Raw genomic sequence first — 22,307 nt, 5'->3', positions numbered from 1 at the left:
TATCCCATAGACATTACCCACTAAAGGTGAGATGTCAATAAAGAGTTCAATAAAGGGCACAGCAACTATGGGAATGGGTCACTGATCCTAAGATTTTTCACGGGTGAGCTTCCAGGTGGAAGAACAGTTTAGCTAGCGAGACAGAAGTTGTTTCTGAAGAGGCTGACAGGTGGAGATGCAACCAAGACATCCTGGGAGAATGCAGGGTTAGGTGCTACAGTAAGAAAAGAGAAAGGGCCATTTCTGATTTTTGTGGGTGGTGTCCCAGCACGTTCCACACAAGGGTTTCCATTTCTCACTTGATACAATGGTTTAACATTTATGTATATGTTCCTGAAGGATTTTGAAAAGGGAGATTTCAAGGTGGATCATACCACATATCCAGTGATAAGCACCATTTCAGAATGGTTTGCACCATTTCCTAAAGGACTAATGTCCAACCAAAAGATCACAGGGTGAAATCCTGGCGCGAATGAAGCAAATGGCAACACTCCCACTGACTTAGCAGAGCCAGAATTTCACCCATAATATCAGTGATGTTCATTGAAGAACTCAGCTCCCAGTGGCTGAAGACTCCTGTCCATAACATACATGAAAATGCTTGATAAAGACTGGCTGGTGGCCAGAAATCCTGACAGGCCATTTTGACTTTGTAATGTGCTAACTCAGGCTACAATTTGCAGTTGTGGTTTCCTAATTAAAAATGGCCCAACATCAGAGGTGCTGAGTGTACATACACTCTGTAGGCTTCAAACAGAGCTGCAGGTGCTCAGCACTGATATAAATCAGGTCACTTTTACTGAGGTGCTGAAACATGGATTTAGGGATATAGATTCGGCATCCAGGGTTTTTGTTAAGCACTTGGGAAACCTCTGACCTATAATGATTGAAAACTCAGTCAAGCTAACAGGTATGTGAGAGCTGAAGGGAGGGAATTTAATGAAGGCATTCATAGGTTTCCTTTAATGAAGGGTCTCAAAGGAATCGCTGCACTGAGCGTGGGTTTTTGTTTGTGTAGTTTTGTGCCCTGCTAGTAAAGAAGTCCCCAGTGTATGCTGAGTTTGTTGGTTTCATTATGTTTAATTTATTTTTCCTGTTTGCTGGTGATGTCATGCCTGCCCCAGGGTGGCTGCGAGCCCATGCTGGGGGGTGTTACCAGTGGTGTTGTGAATTCTAGAATGGCAGGTTCAGCTGACTGAGGCCTGGTCTACATTTGGAAGTCAGACTGGCATCACTATGTCAGTCAGGGGAATGAAGAAAACACGCCTGCTAACAACAGAGCCATGCTAACAAAACCTCCAGTGAAGAGCATGATTTCTTTTCATCACTCAGCTTACTGTTTGTTAACCAATCACTCTCCAGCCTGTTCTCCACCTCCTCTCTCAGGATGCCGGTTAAATCCATAGCCCCATTCTCCAGGTTCTCTGACTCCAGACATGGCTGATAGATGGTTCGAGGGGTTAGAAACAACCTGTTCTGAGGACATAAAGACAGTGCTGTTGCATAGCAGGAAACAAGCCACTCATGACACATATGTCCAAAAGTGGAAGAGATTCAAACACTGGTGTGACTTGAAACATATTTCTCCTGTATCCTTTCTGCTATCATATGTACTAGATTTCATCCCACAAGACTGTTCCTCAAGAGACTAGGAAGGTAACCTCTTCCCACAAAACAGATGCCCCACACTGGCCTGGGATCTCAACTTTGCACTCAGATGTCTTACAAGACCCCACCCTTTGAATCCATTGGCACCTGTTCTCTTTTATACTATGAAGACCACATTTCTAGTAGCTATTACTTCTGTTTGAAGAGTGGGGAATATAGGGGTTCTAATGGCATACCCCTTCCCCCACCCGATAACAGTCTTTTCTGAAGACAAGGTCGCTCTATTTCCTCATCCCAAATTCCTGCTGAAAATATCTTTGGACTTCCACATAAGCCAACTTTTCCACCTTCCATTTTCTTTCCTAAACCACACCGGGACAAAAGAGATGCATCATTACACACACTAGATTGCAGGAGGGCATTAGCCTTTTATTTAGGTAGGAATAAGCCCTTCAGAAAATATCCCAGACTATTTCTCTGCATTGCAGCAAGAACTAAAGGATCTCCAATTTCCAAGCAAAGGCTGTCCAGATGGATATTGGGCTGTGTTACCCACTGCTATCAGTCTCATGATCTTCAGCCTCCTTCTAGAATACAAACTCGCTCCAAAAGATCCCTCTCCACTTTCATAGCCTTCCTCAAAAACCCTCTGGTTTCAGAAATATGTAGAGCTGTGACGTGGACATCCATTCTTATATTCGCTTAACATTACACTCACTCATGACTCAACCTCCAGTACCATATTTGGTTTCACTGTTTTATCCTTAATCCTAAACTCGACTCCAAAGCCCCATCCCTCTGTTAGGGGTTCTGCTGCAGAGTACCTATAGTGGAGCACCCATAGGGACACTACTCAAAGAACAAGAGAAGGTTATTCACCTTGTGCAATAACTGTGGTTCTTTGAGATGTGCCCCCCCTATGTGTACTCCATGACCCACTCTCATCCCCTCTGATTTAGCTTTGTGGTAGAGAAGGAACTGAGGGCAGTTTGCTATATAGCCCCAGTGCAGGGCATGAGAAGGGGAGGGCGCAAGCGTGGACCGAACAGATGCTGCTACCTAAAACCTCTAATCTGAGACACATGGGGTGCAAGCGCACCTAGAGCAGAGCATTCACAGGAGCACACAGCTCAAAAAAACACAATTACTGCACGAAGTGAGGAACTTTCTCTTTTCAACTTCTTGATTTTGTGCCGAGTGCTCATCTCTTCCCACTTTTTACCCTTCCCTTTTGCTATTAATTAACGTCCTCCTGACTCCTCTAGTCAGCTTGTCCCCAGCTTGTTCCCCTTCTATTCAGATGGAGACCATCCTAACTATACAGCTCCCTCTCTCCACAGAAGGTGGGCCAATGTTCCAGAAACCCATTACCTAGCCAGCAGTTCACTTCCAGAATCTTCTGCCTTCTGTCTTCCTTTGCTCATGGGACAGGAAGGATCTCCGAGAAGATGGTTTGGACATTCTTCTTCTTCAGCACACTTCCCTGCAGTCATCTATTAACTGTGAGATAGAGGAAGGACAGGAGTGATGGGAATCCTTCCAGGGCAGAGGCTGCTAAACACTGCGAGGCAAGGGATTTAAGTGAGGGATTAGGTTGGGGACTGGGATGAATGGGTTCTTGTGGATCATCTGCTGCACCAGACGAGTCTATGTAATACAGATCTTAAGAACAGAGGTGTCCCAAAGTGTGGCGAGTTTGCCACGTTTTTTACTTGTCTATATTGTTCCTTGTTATTGTTTGCTGGTATTATTTTTTTTTCAAAGATTCAAATTCCTTTCAAAGATCCAGAAAAGAGAACATTCCAGCAGCTGGCAATGTTACAATGGGTCCGTGACTGAGGTGTCCACTCCCTCGTGGGGAAGACGCTGTACGGTTCAGGGTGTATTGAGGTGACCTCCCACCTGCTTTTCTTAAGGAGTAATCTTGACCACAGCTAAGGGATTCAGAATAAAGAAGATGGCTGAGTGGTTTGAAAAGGTGTTTTGGTTCTGTGTTGGACTTAAAAAGGGGTGGCCTATCCAGTAGTGGTGGGGATTTAGGGATGATGTGGTGCATTTTGGCGGAATAGTACCTATTTAATAGCTAACAGTCAGAAGAATATAATGTAGTTTTATGGGTGTTCAAAGATTAAAACAGGGAGCACATTCCAGTCAGTTGGGCTACAATTACATATAAACAGCCCCTGATTCAGGGCACTGTGGTGTGCTGGGTGCCTCACACTCAGCACCAACAATGTGAAGCATCCAAACTCCAAGGCCACTTTTGACAATTTTGTCTTTGGTGCCCAAGCAGCTTTTGGCTCAAAAATGGACAAGCTGTTGGTGCCATCTGCCACCTGATGGGTGACCATCTATGAAGACACTGTCAGCCATCCAAAGATCCAGGAGATAGCAAACTGCAGGAACCACAGGATGGGAGGTTGCCTGCCTACAGGGCAGCAGCTAGTGGAAGAGTATTGGAGTGGTACATATGGTTAACAGCTGCTATTACAAATCATTGATGGAGGGCTGTAAATTACACGGCACTTTCCAAACACGAGAGACATGTTCTTTGCCTTGGAGAATTGAGTCCCAAGACTTTTTTTTTTCAGTTTTGGACCAGCCTCAGGCTCATTGAGGCACACACCTTAAGAAGAAATATTCCCCCTCATGGCCATCACACAAGCAATGATTGAAAGAGGCCATTCCAGAGGAGACAGGCCTCTTTGACCCCATCAGGATGAGCACAGCCCTTGGAATCCTTCTAACTGGCTCTTTTCATAGGTACACAATTGATATGACCCTATCTGCTGCCTCTGTATGCCCTGCTGGCTCCATGTATTCTGTGATCCTCAGGACTGCTTAGCGTGATCACTGTTGTTAGTATTACTGTGGGCAGAGCCAACATCAAATCATGCAGTTCTAGGCCATGGAGAACTTCCTATGTGAATCAAGCAGTCTAGAAGGAGTCCACACCACTCTGTGGGGACCAAGGGGTGATAGCACGGCCTGTAAGAATAGGAAATATACCTATTTTGTGAATGCTATGCAGAGCTTGGCTTCCTCTTCCCCCACTCCTCCTCTCTGCCTCCTCCCCCGTCATTTGTGCCTGCCCCTGAGCTTGTGCCTTTGGGCACTCTCCAGTGGTGTCTGAAAATAGTTTGCTCTTACACTGCTCATCACTGGGTATCCAGGGCTGATTGGTAGCAATTGCTAATTTGCATATGCTAATGTGTATCTAATAAGCAGTTCCATCCTGGTGCACATGCATCTTCGCAAATACCATGGAACACTGGGCACTCCAAGCCATATGTACTCAAACTTCCCTCCCCCTGGGGGTGCCTGAGTCTCCCTTTATTCCTCCATGTTCAAGGCACACTCATTGGCTGGTGCTATGCTTTGCAAGGCAGTCTGAGCAGGCACCTTATGAAGGGAACCTATCGGTTCTTAGGACCTGGCAGTGATCGCCTCCCGGGGGTGAGGAACGACGAGGCGGACTGCGTCAAGGGGTTGTTTTTCCTCACCACGAGGGGTTGCTGCGCGCACTAAGGGCGCCTACGACTGTCTGGAGGGGGGTTTTCCCTAAGGGGAATCTGTCTGTATTGGGCTACAGATGCCATCTCGATTGTTCCGGCCTGGCCACACCAGCACGGGTTCAGCATACTGCCTCCGAGTCAGCTTGATCCCAGTTCCCAAGATCACAGTCACCTGCAGTGCCCAGACCTGGACCCTTGACACCTCAGGTAGTGATGGATCGGTGGCCGAGAGGCGACGCATGAGCCGCTCAGAACAAGTCCAGTGAGTCCCACTGGGTAGCAGGAAGCCCCCCATGCAGGTTGTGTAACGGGTTAAGTGGAAGTGGCCGTTGCCTGCCCGGAGGAGTCCTGGGATATTCTGCCCGGCCTCTCGCCAGTGTAGGCAATCTGGGAAATACTTGCCACAGCTAAAGCTCCAGGGACTGACTGTGACTTCCCTGAAGGCCCACCTAGCAGCCATATCAGCCTTCCATCAGTCGCTGGAAGGGGGATTGCAGTCCCCCCGTCAGATGTCGGTTCGGGCCCTGAAGGGGTGGGAGGCTGTATCCGTAGGCCCACGACCCAGTGCCTCCCTGGGATCTCGACCTGGTCCTTCCCAGCCCACGGCCCCCCCCCCCTCCCGAAATCCACAGCGTCGTGCCCTCTACTCCGGCCTTCCGGGAAGTTGGCCTTCCTGAGGGTATTTACCTCGACAAGGAAGATCTCCATGATCAGGGCTCTGACCTCAGAGCTCCTCCCTCATACTATAGTCTATAAAATAAGGTTCAGTTGAGACCGCACTGGGCCTTCCGGCCCGAGGTGGTTGCTCAGTCTCTTGTGGCCAATCAAGTATTCTCCCCAGGTTTACCCCGAACCACATGGTTCAGCGGAGAGGAGAAGGCGGCACTCACTAAAACGTGAGTGGAGCCCTGGCTTCTACATCAGATGTATGAGGCCATTCCGGAGAGTAATGCAGCTCTTCCTCACAGCATCCAACCAGACGGAAGGTTCACCGGTCTCCGCCTGGTGCATTTTCCTTGTAAATAACTTCCTGCATCGCATTCGGCCACGAACAGGTGACAGTGCCGCTTCTGGATGCCACAGCGCACCCAACAGAGCTCAAGTTCCATCTACAGTCTTCCTGACGGAAGTGCTAGAGTAGGGCATCTGCAAAGCAGCTGCCAGGCTGATGGTACATACCTTCACATCCCACCATGCCTCTGTCCAAGGCGCGGGAAGAAGTGGGCTTCAGCAGAGCTGGGCTGCAGGCAGCTCACCGCTAACTCCGGTCCACCTCCAAGGTACTGCTTGTTAGTCACCTATAGCGGAATGGACATGAGCAAGCACTCGAAGAAGAAAACAAAGTTACTTGCCAGTAACTGATGTTCTTCGAGATGTGTTGCTCATGTCCATTCCACAACCCACACCCTGTCCCTGACGCCGGAGTTGGCGGAAAGAAAGGACTCATATACCGCGGCATGTGCGCAGGACTCCAGGGGTCGCCGGAGCTGGCCCTACGGGATCTGCTCAGGGGACAGTAGCCGTGCACGGAGGCGTGCACACACTTATCGTGGAATGGACATGATCAACACATCTCGAAGAACATCAGTTACTGGTAAGTAACCTTGTTTTGTTGAATTTGACGTTGTCTTGGGTGAGGATGAAATAGATGAGTTTGGCGATGTGTTTAGGGTGAATTTCTGAGTTTATTTGAGTATTGCCACGTACTGTTAGTCTCAAGCATGGTGGTGAATTTGTTGTGGGAGCTGGAACTGAGACCCAACAAACTCGTCTTATATAGTAGCTGCCAAATACCTAGTAGATAGGAATACTTATTAATCCCTTCTTAGCGGGCTGGATTCAGCCTGAAAATCTCTGCTGTAGAGACTTCTGCAGTGAGCTGATAGCCTCTGTCCTTCCCTGCTGTTGCCACCACACACAGGCCCAGTGGGGGGCACTGATCTTCTGGTCTGGTAAAAGTCTGGACTTTAACTGTGCAGCTTTCAGTATTGCCAAGCCCATATTTTCAAAAATGATGAGACAGGATGAAAAACTATGAAATTTTTAAACATTGGGCTTTTCTTTCTTTCTTTCTTTCTTTCTTTCTTTCTTTCTTTCTAGGTTCTGAACCTCTGAGTTCCACTCCAGTCACATTTTCTCTGCAACTAGGAGGGCAAGAAATGTACTTTTCTTTTTAAATGAAACCTGAGGTTCTCACATGCCTCCAAGAGCTGGGACTTTAAGAAAGACACCAAATATTGTGAAACTCACGATTTTGACAACACTATGCAACACTATGCAATGGTGAAGGGCCTGGGACAGTCTTTACATTTAGATAGTGTCCCTTAGGGAAAGGGGTTGGTGCAGTTCATTGTCCATGTGGTGTGTTTACATTCTTTTGAACGTCAGTAAAGGCACATAATTTTTGCACAGTTCCACAGAGCAGTGTCTGGCAGGGATCGGCCCACACTATTGTCTCAGCTATTTATCACTTTTGTATCAAGCCCTTGTACTGGCCCAGAGGGCCACAGGGATCTCACATGCGTATTGTCCAAGTGTCTTTCCTGCCCTCAGATGGAATAGGGGAGAGGCTGTGACACACAGAACAGAAAGCAGAGATTTGATATCATCACATGGATACTGCCCGATGCTGAGTGCCCAAACATTTGACCTGAGTTTCAGACACCCTTGGACAGTCTACTGTCCTGTTTCTAGAGCATCCAAAGCCGGCTGCTCAAAACCTCTTCTAAATCACTATAAGTTATGGCATCATCTGACCAATTTCTGTCCAAACAGAATTTGACCGTAACCCCTGTAGCAAGGTTGATAATTGACCCTGTGACATTACAGCCAGTGGAGTTTGCCTAGTAGAACTGAGCAGAGTAGGGTGAGCAGATACCTTTGGAAGAGTTACCTGAGGGTCTGGCTGACATTTTGGCATTTTAGAAGCATAAAGGTTCCCCTACCTCTCAGAGGCAAGTGGTAAACTAAAGGTCAGGAAACAAGGTGGGAATGAGAATGGAAAAGGCGGTGCCCTTGTTTAGATGGTGACTGAATGCAATCCTGGCCTGCGCTCTGGCTCAGAAAGCTGAAATACATGAAACACATAGCAAGATGGCTTTACAGAAAGATGTTGCCGTTTCCTGTCTCCCCAGGCATCCTCTCTTCCCACTCCTGACGCTGCTGTTTGAGAAGTGTGAGCAGGCGACGCAGGGCTCCGAGTGCATCACCTCCGCCAGCTTTGACGTGGACATTGAGAACTTCGTTCACCAGCAGGAGCAAGAACACAAACCGTTCTTCAGTGATGACCCTGAACTGGACACCCTGGTAAAGCTCTGGTTCAGACCAGTCACAGACCCATTGCTTTGTTTAGCGTTGAGACAATAGGGGCATCTCACTGCTTTGCACTTTTGCTACAGACACCAGAAGTAAAGCTCCAGGGCAGCAGGTTAGAGAAGTCTCAGGTTGGGTGCGTTTTAAGGAGTATATGTTAGGCTGTGGCTTTCAAACTGGAGTACCTTAGAACCCAAGTTCTCATCAGGGGGTACGCGAGAAAAATCCTGGAATGGTGGACAGGGCATTTTATTTAGTACCAAGATTTCAAACTGTGGGGCACGCTCCCTAGGGGGCTGCAGAGGAACATTGGGAGGGAGCGGCACTGAGCTCCCCTTTGAGTTACAATTTTTGTTTGCACCCTCCACAACTCTGACAGGCTGGGTGGCCTGCTGAGGTGAGTCGGGGGGTGAGGTAGTGTTCCCTCCTTGAGCCCCCTGGCATCGCCACTCACCCCTGAACATTCCTCTGTGCCCCCTTAGCGGGGCCCACCCCACAGTTTGAGGCCTGTAGAAGCTGTTGCTAAATGGAAGGCAGAAATCTGATAGTGTCCCTTAGGGAAAGGGGCTGGTGCAGTTCCTAGTCCATCCTATGTGTTTAAACCCTCTGAAGGTCAATAAAGGCACATGATCCTTGCCTAGCTCCACAGAGCAATGTCTGGCAGGGATTGTCCCACCCTGCAGCCCACCCTGTGTTCTCAACTATTTATCACACTGAGTACCCTACCGTATGCCGCCATCTGAGATAGGCAGACTAGACGTGGACATTGAGAACTTCCTACACCAGCATCAGCAGGAACAGGACAACCTGGTAACGCTGTGGTTCAGACCAGTCCCAGACCCATTGGTACTCAGCCTAAATGGTTTGAAAACCACAGTGTTAGGGCAATGAGGAGTCTGGATAAGCTTGGCAATTGTGATTTTTCAAAAGGAATATTTATAAATCTTTGTCTAAAATTAATAGAAATAGTTTAAGAATGTAAGAATGGCCATATTAGGTCAGGCCAATGGTCCGTCTAGCCTAGTATTCTGTTTTCTGACAGTGGCCAATGCCAGGTGCTTCAGAGAGAATGAACAGGGCAATTATTGAGTATTCCATCCTCTGTTGGCCCCGCCCAGCTTCTGGAAGTCAGAGGTTAGGGACATACAAAGCATAGGGGTGCATCCCTGACAGTCTTGTCTAATAGCCACTGATGTACGTGAATTTATGTAATTCTTTTTTGAACCTGGTTATAGTTTTGGCCTTCACAACATCCCCTGGCAATGCATGCCACAGGTTGACTGCATTGTGTGAAGAAGTGCTTCCTTTTGTTTGTTTTAAACCTGCCGCCTATTAATTTCATTGGGTGACTCCTGGTTCTTGCATTATGTGAAGGAATAAATAAAATTTCCTCATTCTCTTTCTCCACACCAGTCATGATTTTATAGACCTCTATAATATCCCCCCTTAGTTGTCTCTTTTCCAATTTGAAAAGTCCCAGTCTTTTTAATCTCTGCTCATATGGAAGCTGTTCCATCCCTTTAATCATTTTGTTGCTTTTTCTGTACCTTTTCCAATTCCAATATGTTTTTTGAGATGGAGCGACAAGAACTGCACAGAGTATTCAAGGTGTGGGCATACCATGGATTTATATACTGGCATTATGATATGTACTGTCTTATTATCTATCCTTTTCCTAATGGTTCCTAACATTCTGTTAGTTTTTTTGACTGCCACTGCACATTGAGCAGATGTTTGCAGATGCTATCCATAATAACACCAAGATCTCTTTCCTGAGTAGTAACAGCTAATTTAGATAATTTTGTATGCATAGTTAGGATTATATTTTCCAATGTGCATTACTTTGTCATCTGCCATTTTGTTGCCCGGTCACCCAGTTTTGTGATTGTAACTCTTCACAGTCTGCTATGGACTTACCTATCTTGAGCAATTTTGTATTGTCTATAAATTTTGCCACTTCAATATTTACCCCTTTTTCCAGATCATTTATGATTACGTTGAACAGCACTTGTGCCAGTACAGATCCCAAGGGGACACCACTATTTATCTCACTCCATTCTGAGAACTGACCGTTTATTCCTATCCTTTGTTTCCTGTCTTTTAACCAGTTATTGATTCATGAGAGGACCTTCCTTCTTATCCCAAGACTACGTATTTTGCTTAAGAGCCTTTGGTGAGGGACCTTGTCAAAGGCTTTCTGAAAGTACACTGTATCTACTGGATCACCATTGTCCACATATTTGTTGGCAATCTCAAAGAATTCCAGTAGATTGGTGAGGCATGATTTCCCTTTACAAAAGCCATGTTGGCTCTTCCTGAACAAATCATGTTCATGTTTGTGTCTGATAATTCTGTTTTTTAGTATAGTTTCAACCAATTTGCTTGGTAGTGAAGTTAGGCTTATTAGTCTATAATTGCCTGGGTCACCTTTGAAGTCTTTTTTAAAAATTGGCATCACATTAGTTATCCTCCAGTCATCTGGTCCGGAATGTGATTTAAGTGATAAGCTCTTCTTTGAGTAGTGTCCCTATGGGTGCTCCACTGTAGGTGTATCTGCGCCCCTGCACCTTGAATCAGAGATTTTTGGTAGCATTGTCTGTTCATGTGCTCTCCTTCCCTCGTGGTCTGCCTCGAGGTTATCTAGGCTCCATGGGCGAAACCCCTTCAGTTCCTTCTCAACCACCTTTGGCTTCCAATGGAGCAAGCAGTTGTCCCTTCCTTCTCTGTGTCATTAGCATAAGCAGTAGTTGTTTTCGTTTCTTTTGTTCTCCTCAATAGTTAGTTTCCTTTTCACCCAGTCGGGATTATTTTTTTTTAAAAAGGGCTCCAGCCCCCCAAACTAAGGGATTCCTCAGTGCAGCCACCTCAATACCAATGGCACCAACGGCTCCAAAGCGTGGTACCCAGAATGGGGCCTCCTCTATGTACTCTGTGGCACAGCACCATCTAGAGAAGCCAGAGATTTAAGTTCTGAGGCAGCGAAAGACAATTACCGTGCCATCTCTAAAACAACAGCACCGAGAAAACCATCAGTACTGGTTGTGGCAAAGCTCCTATCTAGGGAGTGCTCTGCATCTTCTCAACCATTGGTACTGATGACATACATGGACACTCCTGCAGTACCTCGTGAGCCCATAGTACTGTATGAGTTCCGGTACCCTGGAGATCTGACGGTTGGGGAAGAACTGCAATCCCCATTACTCGGCACTAGGGCCTCGGTACTGAGCACATCCAGCACCCAGAATCATTCTCGGCACTGGGCCATGTATCACCCAGACCCCAGTCAGGCCCATCCTTACCCAGTGACGGGTCTGACAGTGACCAGGAGCATGTAATTTTCCAGGCCTCTCATCATGGCCCGCTGTCACAATACCAAGATCCTCCTCAATTCCATCGAGCCAACCCACAACCGTGGTAGGGGCCCCATTAGGCACCCCAACCACCCATACCCTCCCCACATCCCATGACATACACATCCCGCATGTCATGGCTGTACACAGCTGAAAGTCAACCACTCAGTGTACTTATTTTTAAAAATGGAAACAATTCTAAGTTTGTTGTCATTCTAAGCACATAAATTCATCTTAAGTAATGATCTGGAGGATGGGGTGGATTGCACCTTCAGCAAGTTTGCAGATGAAACTAAGCTGGGGCAAGCGGTAGATATGCTGGAGGTTAGGGATAGGATACAGAGTGACCTAGATAAATTGAAGGATTGGACCCAAAGAAATCTGATGCGATTCAACAAGGACAAGTGCAGAGTCCTGCCCTTGGGATGGAAGAATCCTGTGCACTGCTCCAGACTGGGGACCAACTGGCTAGGCAGTAGTTTGGCAGAAAAGGACCTGGGAGTTACAGAGGACAAGAAGTTGGGTATGAGTCAACAGTGTTCCCTTATTGCCAAGAAGGCTAACGGCATATTGGAGTGCATTAGTAGAAGCATTGCCAGCAGATTGAGGGAAATGATTTTCCCCTCTATTTGGCACTGGTGAGGCCGCATTTGGAGTATTGTGTCCAGTATTGGGTCCCCAATCCAGGAAGGATGTGAACAAATTGGAGGGAGTGCAGCGGAGGTCAACAAAAATGATTAGGGGGCTGGAGCACATGACTTATGCAGAGAGGCTGAGGAAACTAGGCTTGTTTAGTCTGCAGATGAGAAGGATGAGGGGGGATTTGATAGTATCCTTTAACTGCCTGAAAGGGGGTTCCAGGGAGGATGGAGCTAGGCTGTTCTCAGTGGTGGCAAATGACAGAGCAAGGAGCAGCGGTCTCAATTTGCCATGGGGGAGGTCTTGATTGGATATTAGGAAGAAGTTTTTCACTAGGAGGGTGGTGAAGCACTGGAATGGGTTACCTAAGGAGGTGGTGGGATCTCCATCCTTAGAGTTTTTTAGGGCCTGGCTTGACAAAGCCCTGGCTGGGATGATTTAGTTGGGGTAGGTCCTGCTTTGAGCAGGGGGTTGGACTAGATGACCTCCTGAGGTCCATTCAAACACTAATCTTCTATGATTCTGTGATCCCTATCTTTCCTTCCTCTGATTTAACACTACATTTTTGACCTCAAGAGGTCAAAACTCTCACTCAGCTCCCTTAAGGTCCATCTCACAGTGATAACGACTTTCCACTGTCAGTAGATGGATACCTCGGTGTTTGCTCACGCACTGACCCATATATTCCTTAAGGGCATTAGGAATCTCTTCCTGCATGTGAGACCCCCTGCTGCAGCCTGGGATCTTAACCTAGTTCTCAGGCCTTTGACTAGGCCTCCCTTTGAGCCCATGGCAAATTACTCTCTCTGACACCTATCCATGAAGACAGCATTTCAAATTTCCATCACCTCAGCTAGGTGCATAGGAGAAATAGCGGTCCTGATTGCACACACACCATGCATGGTCTTTTTTAAAGACAAAGTAACTCTGAGGCCACATCCCAAGTTTCTCCTTAAAGTTGCCTCCAATTTCCTTATGAATCAACAGATCCATCTTCCTGGTTTTTTCCCCTCAAACCACATAATGACAACCGGGAGGTGATTCTGCATGTTAGGTGTTAGAAGACCACTAGTATTCTACTTGGACAGGACTAAGGACTTCAAGAAGTCTCCTAAACTCTTCCTTTCGCTTGTGGAAAGATCTAAAGGCTCTGTGATATCTGCTCAGAGACTGTCCAACTGGATCTCTGGTTGCATTAATCACAGTTATCAAGGGCGCAACCTGTTATCTCTGTCTGGAGTCCGTATGCACTTCACGACGTCAATTTCTACCTTGGCCACATTCCTTAAAAATGTCCCTATCTCAGAATAACTTCTTTTACTTTGTTGTTTTGCCACAGTAACATTTTTTAAACTATGTTTTTAATTTGGAGTATACATTTAATTTGAGCCTCTATTATGGTGGTTTTTTTAAAGTTTCCATGCAGCTTGCAGGCATTTCACTTTTGTGACTGTACCTTTTAATTTTCATTCAACTAGTTACCTCATTTTTGTGTAGTTCCCCTTTTTGAAATGAAATGCTACTGTAGTGGACTTATTTGGCATTCCCCCCACCCCACAAGGATGTTTAAATTTAATTATATTATGGTCACTATTACTGCTATTAAAAGCAATAAACTTCACTGACCTGCACACACATGAGCCAAATGATTGACTGTGCCTAAATTAAGATAACTCCATTTCAGCCATTTAACCAATAGTCCCTGCTTTATCTAGCAACTGCAAATGTGTGGTTTGAATATAAATACCCTTGACAGGCAGTAGCTTGCTTCTGATTAAGTAGATTCATGTTTATGTCTGATTGTTAGCAAACTATAATTTTTGGTTTGTAAAACATTCAAGATAAGAAATCACAATGAGATGATACTTCTGCTAGGCAAACTGGATTTACTGCCAGTGCCTGTTAATCAGTGGTTACTTTAAGAGATGTGAGGAATTTTTCAACAAAGTTGTTTTCTCTGTATATTAATCTCTAGATCCCTGCATTTCACAGCTTTCTACCTGCATTTTTGTAGTGGAAATTGCAGTCACAGTTTGGCACATCTCACTTGCCAATGCCATCGATCCCTCCTACTGGCCATATTGGAGGCCCTGGGACCAGTACACCCCTTCAGAGTCCATCCTCTCCACCAAGAAGTTTCCACCTACTTCCCCTCCAAGGGAACCACTGAACTTGCCCCCAGATCCATACAATAATAGAATCACAAAATCACATGACTAGAAGGGACCAAAGGGTCATCTAGTCTAACTCCTTGCCAAGATGCAGGATTTTTTGCAGCTAAACCGTCCAAGACAGATGGCTGTCCAGCCTCCTTTTGAAAACCTCCAGTGAACCTCCTACTTCCCTAGGCAATCTGTTCCGTTGGCCTACTATTCTTACAGTTAGAAAGTTTCTCCTGAGATTTAATCTAAATCTGCTATGCTGTAGTTTGAACCCATTGTCTCTTGCTTTGCCCTTTGTGGCAAGAGAGGACAACTTTACTCCATCTTTTTATGGCAGCCTTTCAAGTATTTGAACACTGCTATTATGTACCCCCTTAATCTTCTTTTTTCAAAACTAACCATACCCAGTTCTTTCAGTCTTTGCTTGTATGGCTTGCATTCAATCCCTTTGATCATCTTTGTCACTCGCCTCTGGATCCTTTCCAGTTTCTCTACATCTTGTCTATACCAAAACTGGACACAGTACTCCGGCTGAGGCCTAACCAGTGCCAAGTAGAGCAGTACTATCCTCTCCTGTCACTGTTAATGCAACCTAAAATTGCATTTGTTTTTTTTTGCAATAGCATAACATTGTTGACTCATGTTGAGGCTGTGATCCACCACAACTCCCAGATCCTTCTATTCCTACATCCAGATTGTTAATAAAGATGTTAAACAACACTGGATTCAGAACAGATCTCCATGGAACCTCACTTGAGACTTCCTTCCAATCTGACAAAATTCCATTAATAATTACTTTTTGTTTGCGGTTGTTTAACCAATTATGTATCCACTTAATGGTGGTTCTACTGAGCCCACATTTCTCCAGCTTACCTATTAGAATGTCATGTGGAGCTGTGTCAAAAGCCTTGCTGAAATCCAGGTATATCATGTCCACTGCATTCTCCCTGTCTACCAAACCAGTTACCTAGTCAAAGAAGGAAATAAAGCTGGCTTGGCATGATTGTTCTTAATAAATCCATGCTGGCTGCTAGTGATCACCCCTTCTCCTCTGTCAGGTATTCACAAGTTGAATTTTTTATACATTGCTCTAGTAGCTTCCCAGATATCGAAATCAGGCTGACTGGTCTATTGTTTCCCAGTTCCTCCTTTTTCCCCGGGGTCATGGCTGGGGCACAGCACTCTTCCAGCCTCAGAGCTGTGGTGAGGGGGGAATGTGGCCCCGGGGCCATAGCAAGGGGGCGGAGCGCTCCTCTGATTCCTTGGCCGCAGAGGGGAGACAGCACACTTCTAGCCCCAAAGCCACGGTGAAGGAGCAGAGTGCTCCTCCAATTTGTCACAGTTCTTTTGGGTTTTAATCCTGTCCTCCAAAGTGCTTGCTGGCTCCCAGTTTAATGTCATCCGCAAATTCTGTAAGCATACTCTCCATTCCAATATCCAAGCCATTCATGAAAATATTGAATAGTACAGGACCTAGGACAGACCTTTGTGGAAACTCACTCAATATGTCCCTCCCCGTCTGACAGTGAACCATTGATAACTATTCTTTGAGTACGGTCATTCAATCAGTTTTGCACTCACCTTATGGTAATTTCATCTAGATCTTATTTCTTTGTTATGTGGGACTTTGTCAAAAGTCTTACTGAAATCAAGATACATCATGTCTACAGCTTCCCCCATCCGCTGGGTCAGTGACCCTGCCAAAGAAGAAAATTAGGTTGGTTTGGCATGGTTTGTTCTTGACAAATACATGTTGGCTATTATGTATAATCCTATTATCCTCTAGATGCTTACAAATTGATTGCTTAATAATTTGTTCTAGTATCTTTCCAGGTAATGAAGTTAGGCTGACTCATCTATAATTCCCTGGGTCCTGATTTTTCCCTCCTTTTTAAAGATAGGTTCTATGTTTGCCCTTCTCCAGTTCTTTGGCACCTCACCTGCCCTCCAGGAGTTCTCAAAGATAAGCATTAGCAGTTCCAGGATTGTTTCAATTAGTTCCCTACGTACCCTAAAGTGCATTTTATCAGGTCCTGCTAACTTAAATAACTTATCTAAATATTCTTAACCTGTTCTTTCCCTATGTTGGCTTGTGTTTCTTTCCGCTTGCTGTTAATATTAATTGTGTTAAGTAGCTGGTCACAATTTACCTTTTCAGTGAAGAATGACGCAAAATAGGCATTTAAACATCTCAGATATTTTGATATCAGTTATCAGCTCTCTTTCCCTGATAAATAGATAGATAAATACACCCTTGCTTGGTGTAACTCAATTTTGTGCTGTAGCCTTTCTGACTATGTCCCTATATGCATGTACTATTCTTTTGTACACATTCTTAGCTATTTGTCCATGTTTCCTCTTTTTGTAGGATTCTTTTTTGATTTTCAGGTCCATAGATAGATCCATATTGGCCTCTTACTATTCTTCCTGTCTCTCCTGCTCATTGGGACTGTTTGTTGTTATGCCTTTAATATTGTCTCTTTCAGTAATCACCAGCTGTCCTGAACTCCTTTTTCCTTTTGATTTTCTTCCCATGGGACCCGTACCTACCAATTCTCTGAGTTTGTTAAAGTCTGTTTTTTTGAAGTCCATCATCATTATTCTCCTGCTGTCACTCCTTCCGTTCCTTAGAATCATGAAATACAAATTTCATGATCACTTTCATCCAAATTACCATCAACTTTCAGATTCACAGTTTTGAACAGTTCCTCCTGTTTACCTGCATACTCCTTGCATTTGCATAGAGACATTTAAGCTGTTGAACAGATTCCCCCACTGGTTTCCTTCTTGTTGCTCCTATGATCCTATTATAATTTTCCATTCCCCCCTCCCCCCAACATTTAGCCCTCTGTTAATGTAATATTTTGTCTACTACTGTGGGCTTTTGTCACCTGCTCCCTTTGAACCTGGTTTAAAACCCTCCTCACTAGGTTAGCAAGTCAGTGAGTGAAGATGCTGTTCCCCTTTTTGGTCAGGTGGACCTCATCACTTTGAAGCAGCCCTCCTTCCCAGAGCAGCGTCCCTTGGTCGAGGAAGTCAAAGCCCTCCTGTCGACAATCTCTGTGCAGCCGTGTATTCCTCTCCAGGATATACATGCCCCTGCAGGAGCCTTTATCCTCATCTGAAAGGATGGATGAGAACAGGCCGTCCCCCCATTCCTTCACCTTCTCTCCCAGAGTCCTGTAGTCACTGCTGATCTGCTGAGTGTCATACCCAGCAGTATTATTAGTCCCCACATGGATGAGTAGCCTGGGGTAGCAGTCAGAGGGACAGATGAGACCTGGCCACCTTTCTATAACATCTCAGATGTGGCTCCAGGCAAGCAGTAAATCTCCCAGGACTTATGGACAGGTCAGCAGATGGATGCCTCCATCCTCTTTAGGAGAGAGTCCCTGACCACTAGCACCCTATGTCCCCTCCTCATGGGTGCAATGGCCATGAGCCTTCCAGCCTTGGCAGCAGGTTGTTCCTCCTTCTCAACTATTGGGGTCTGCTTTTTCTTTTGCCAGTACAGCATATCAGTTCTTGACCTCAATGGATGGGAGATCTCAGGGTGAAATACTGTCTAATGCGTTAGGTGGCCAACAGCCAGTCTCCTCCCCATAGAGCAACTGATTGTTCTTCCTCCTCTGGTGCTGCTGTAGGTAACCATAGTCAGTTAGCATCCTCCATCCCTGACATCTCCATGTGGGTCCTGCTGATGATGTCTTTGTGCTCTCAGATGCTATGCAGATGAGCCATGTCCTCCTGCAGCTCTCTTACACCTCTCAGATTGGGTGGTTGCCCCTGCCTGGCTTTCTTCAGCAGGGACATGCAGCTTGCATTCCCAGCAAGTTAAGACCACAATCTGGGTAGAAGCCTCCAGAGTCAGGATGCCTGGCCATGATCCCCACAAGTCCAAGCAGAAGAGCTAGCAGTGGTGTTGGTGATGCATTGTTTTCCTCCCATTGTGGGCTCTTCTTTGCAGAGTGCTTACAAGTTATAGGTGGGAAAAAACCCTACCTCCCTGCCTTCCTTCACTGGCAAACTTCATTGGCTAACTCTTAGTCTCTCAGCTGCCTTTGGTTCACCGGCCATGTACCTTACCAGTCACTGTTTGCCATAATACAGTTATGCAGCCTGTGAGTGTGACCTGCATTCTTTGCTGCTTGATGATGACCTTGCATTTGGCCTTATGAAAGTACAAAGATACAAGTACATACACTGGAAATGGTTTTCCATCCTCTTTGTAATCAGAGCACCTTTCAGTTTCTGCCTTGTTTCTCTGCAGCCTTCCCTCATCTCTCCTGCTTCTACTATGAGCACTAGGTATGTGTGTAAAGTTGGGAATCCCAAAGTCCCACAGAGAAGCCTTGTTCTGCCTAGTTCATCAGATGCCATTTTGTGCTTCCTTCCATGATGAAGAGGGATGGCAGTTGTTATAGCTAGACACTTTCCAAGCATAGAGGAAGCCACAGTCCCTGGACAATTCAAAATGACAAAGACAGAGGCAACGTATCATAGATTCATAGATTCCAAGGCCAGATGGGATTATTGTGATCATCTAGTCTGACCAACCTCTATAACAGAGGCCAGAGAACTTCCCCCAAATAATTCCTAGAGCAGATCTTTTAGAAAAACATACAGTCTTGATTTAAAAATTGTCACTGCGGGAGAATCCACCACGACCCTTGGAAAACATTCCAGTGGTTAATTATTCTCAAACTCAAAAATTTAGCCTTATTTCCAGTCCGAATTTGTCTTGAAGTGTGTGCTTCTTCTTTGAATGATCACTTTCTGTATTCCACTGAGGGTTACACACATACACCATGCATCTGGAGCTGGAGCTTTTGAAAGTAATAATGTCAGTTGGTCCACACATGTGCTCCTGCCTCACCTCATGGTTTTGTCCGAGTCAATAAAGGGTGGAGCAGATCAACCGCATCCTCAGTTCGTTCTCACTGCCACATAGTTGAGTCAGAGCTTCTTTGTTTCCCTCATCTCTTGTGACGGACTTCTATAAACTGAGAAAAAAGACTCTTTTATTCTTGTACGTAGTTTATATCTTTGTTGTTTTTGAAGTAGTTTTAATATTAGCAGTAGTTTTTTGGAATTTAAGTACTTTCGGATGCCGTTTTCTGTGGTCACCGCCAGCCACCAGCAACCGGGCCTGGGTACTGGATTATGCCAAAGACATCAGGGTTCAAGATCTGTGCTTCCTGCCTTTGCTCGCTCTCGGTCAGTGATGAGCACCAATGCTGTCTATGCTGCTTGGGGGGAGATTCACGTTACATCCAGGTGCACTATCTGTCTCTCCTTTCCCGCCTGTATGCGGGAAGGCTGGACTTTCTGCCTCAAGAAGTACCTCATGGAGATTGCCATAAGGCTGCAGTCAGCTCCAGGCCTGGGGACCCACCCAGTACATTGCCCTGAGCAGTCTAGGAGCTCGCCACCTGCCCCAGAGCTTCAGTCTAGGTCAGCAGGTACCATGCTACAGACCCTGGAGTGGGGCCTAGCTGTGAGGCAGGGAAGCATGCACATAAGCATGGCAGTAAGTCTTCCTCCAACTCCCAGAAGGATGCTTCCCCATGCACAAGTTTCGGACATGGAGAAGTGACACATTCCCAGGAGCACAAACATGACATGGTTTATTTAGTCTGCAGAAAAGAAGAGTGAGGGGGGATTTGATAGCGGCCTTCAACTACCTGAAGTGGGATTCCAGGGAGGATGGAGCTAGGCTGTTCTCAGTGGTGGCAGATGACAGAACAAGGCGCAATGGTCTCAAGTTGCAGTGGGAGAGGTCTAGGTTCGCTATTAGGAAAAACTTTCACTAGGAGGGTGATGAAGCACTGGAATGGGTTTCCTAGGGAGATGGTGGAATCTCCATCTTTAGAGGTTTTTAAGACCCAACTTGACAAAGCCCTGGCTGGGATGATTTAGTTGGGGTTGGTCCTGCTTTGAGCAGGAGGTTGGACTAGATACCTCCTGAGGTCCTTTTCATCCCTAATCTTCTGTGATTCTATGACGAGAAACCAGCCAGACCATCGGATCCATCGGTCCCAGCCTCCAAAGCCTGTACTCCTTCTAGATCAGCACTGCCGAGGTCCAGGGAACCTTCAGTTCTGTGGCAGTCCTCCATTCTGACTCCTGTTCTTGCTCTGGTGCCAGCTGCAGAGTGCATGCCACTGACACCTGGGAGGCTTGGATCAGCCCCTGAGCCGAGTGAGCTCTTTGCTGTAGATGAGGAGAGGTCTTCTCACCCTCCAGTGCTGTTGCCTCTGCACAGAGTGCACTCCTGCACAATGGACTTGCCTCCTTCGAGCCATGTCCCCACCTGCTCCCTTGAGTCATCCATGGTTTCGTTGATTTGGACGGTGCTGCCATTTGAACTTGCCTCCAATTTTTGGTTAGGAAGATTCGAACAGAGACAGAGACCCATCTCTCTCATACTGCTGGTGTGAGTACCTCAAGGCGCCGTCAGTTCTATGGCAGTACCCACCATTTACTCATCAATGGCGTCCTTGTTACCTTGCCCTGGGGCTTCCCCTCACATTATGACAGACCAGTCAGGATGTTTGTATTGGGGATCATGGCCACAAGACCCACTGTTGGAAACTTCTCACTCAGCATGTGAAGAATCTCCTATCTCCCCCTCCAGCTGCCATCCAGCAGGTGCTCAGAACTGCCATTGGATGAGGCACTGCTGAACCCAACTCCGATGGTACCTCCTTCACTTCTGGATGATTTCCAGCAGTTCCAGGAGTTGCTATGTAAGGTGGCTGGGGCCCTCAACATTCCACTGGAGGAAGTAAAAGATAAACAGCTCCAACTGCTTGATATCTTACATGCCTCCGTGTCAGCCACGGTGTCCCTTCCAATCAATGAGGCCATAATTCACTCAGCTCAGACTGTTTGGCACACTCTGGCCACCTGCACTCCTACCCTCAAGGGGAGTGGAGAAGAGGTACTATGTGCCTCTGTAGGGATCTGAGTTTCTCTTCTCCCACCCCTCACTCAACTCTCTCATTATCCAAGCAGCTACCGAATGTGCATGCCAACAGTACCTCTGCTCCACCCCAGCAGATAATGAGAGCAAGTACCTGGACCTTCTGGGCTGCAAGGTCTTTTCCTCTGCCAGTCTGCAATTTTGTATCTCAAACTATTTAGCTTGGTTCACAAAATATGACTTCCTTACCTACAGTAAGCTCATGGATTTCACTGACAAGCTGACCCAACAGGATCAGGCCCATTTCCAGGCTATCTTAGATAAAGGGAAACTGGTGGCATGATCGACTCTGCAGGCTGCAGTTGACTCAGCAGACACCTTTTCACGTTCGATGGCTACGGTTACAATGGCTATTGTGTGCCGGGGGTTCTTGTTGCATTCACCCGGCTTTCTGAAGGAGGTCCAGACCACCATAGAAGATCTCCCTTTCAACGAGTCTCATCTCTTCAGTCAGAAGACTGATGACTCTCTGCAGTCCCTCAAGGACTCTAGAGCCACTCTCCAGTCACTGGGCGTCTACACATTGGCATCCAAGTGCAAATTTTACTGTCCACCACCAACCCTGCAGTTTCAAGATCCTCAGTTCTTCCAACAACAGTCCTATGAGCCTCCTCACAAGTGGCAGAGGACCCAAGAAGAAGGGTGGCTGGCAGCCAGTCCTAGACCTCTGTCATCTCAACCGTTTCATATGAAAGCCAAGGTTTTGTATGATCACTTTGGTGGCCATCATCCCTTC

The 22,307-nt window shown here is 46.3% G+C and overlaps 1 protein-coding gene across 1 annotated transcript in view; it reads left to right on the top strand.

Moving 5' to 3' along the window:
- PKNOX2 (PBX/knotted 1 homeobox 2) overlaps positions 1-22,307 on the top strand; it is a 475,675-nt gene that overhangs the window by 298,662 nt on the left and 154,706 nt on the right. Inside the window, exon 5 of the mRNA XM_067563088.1 lies at positions 8,258-8,429. Coding sequence (XP_067419189.1) covers positions 8,258-8,429 — 172 coding nt within the window. The remainder of the gene's footprint in view (positions 1-8,257; positions 8,430-22,307) is intronic.

This window comes from Emydura macquarii, unplaced genomic scaffold (genome assembly GCF_026122565.2).
Source record: "Emydura macquarii macquarii isolate MOO-44397 ecotype Brisbane River unplaced genomic scaffold, CSIRO-AGI_Emac_v2 contig_312, whole genome shotgun sequence".
NCBI classification, from domain to species: Eukaryota; Metazoa; Chordata; order Testudines; family Chelidae; genus Emydura; species Emydura macquarii.
This window is presented reverse-complemented; position numbering and strand designations above follow the sequence as displayed.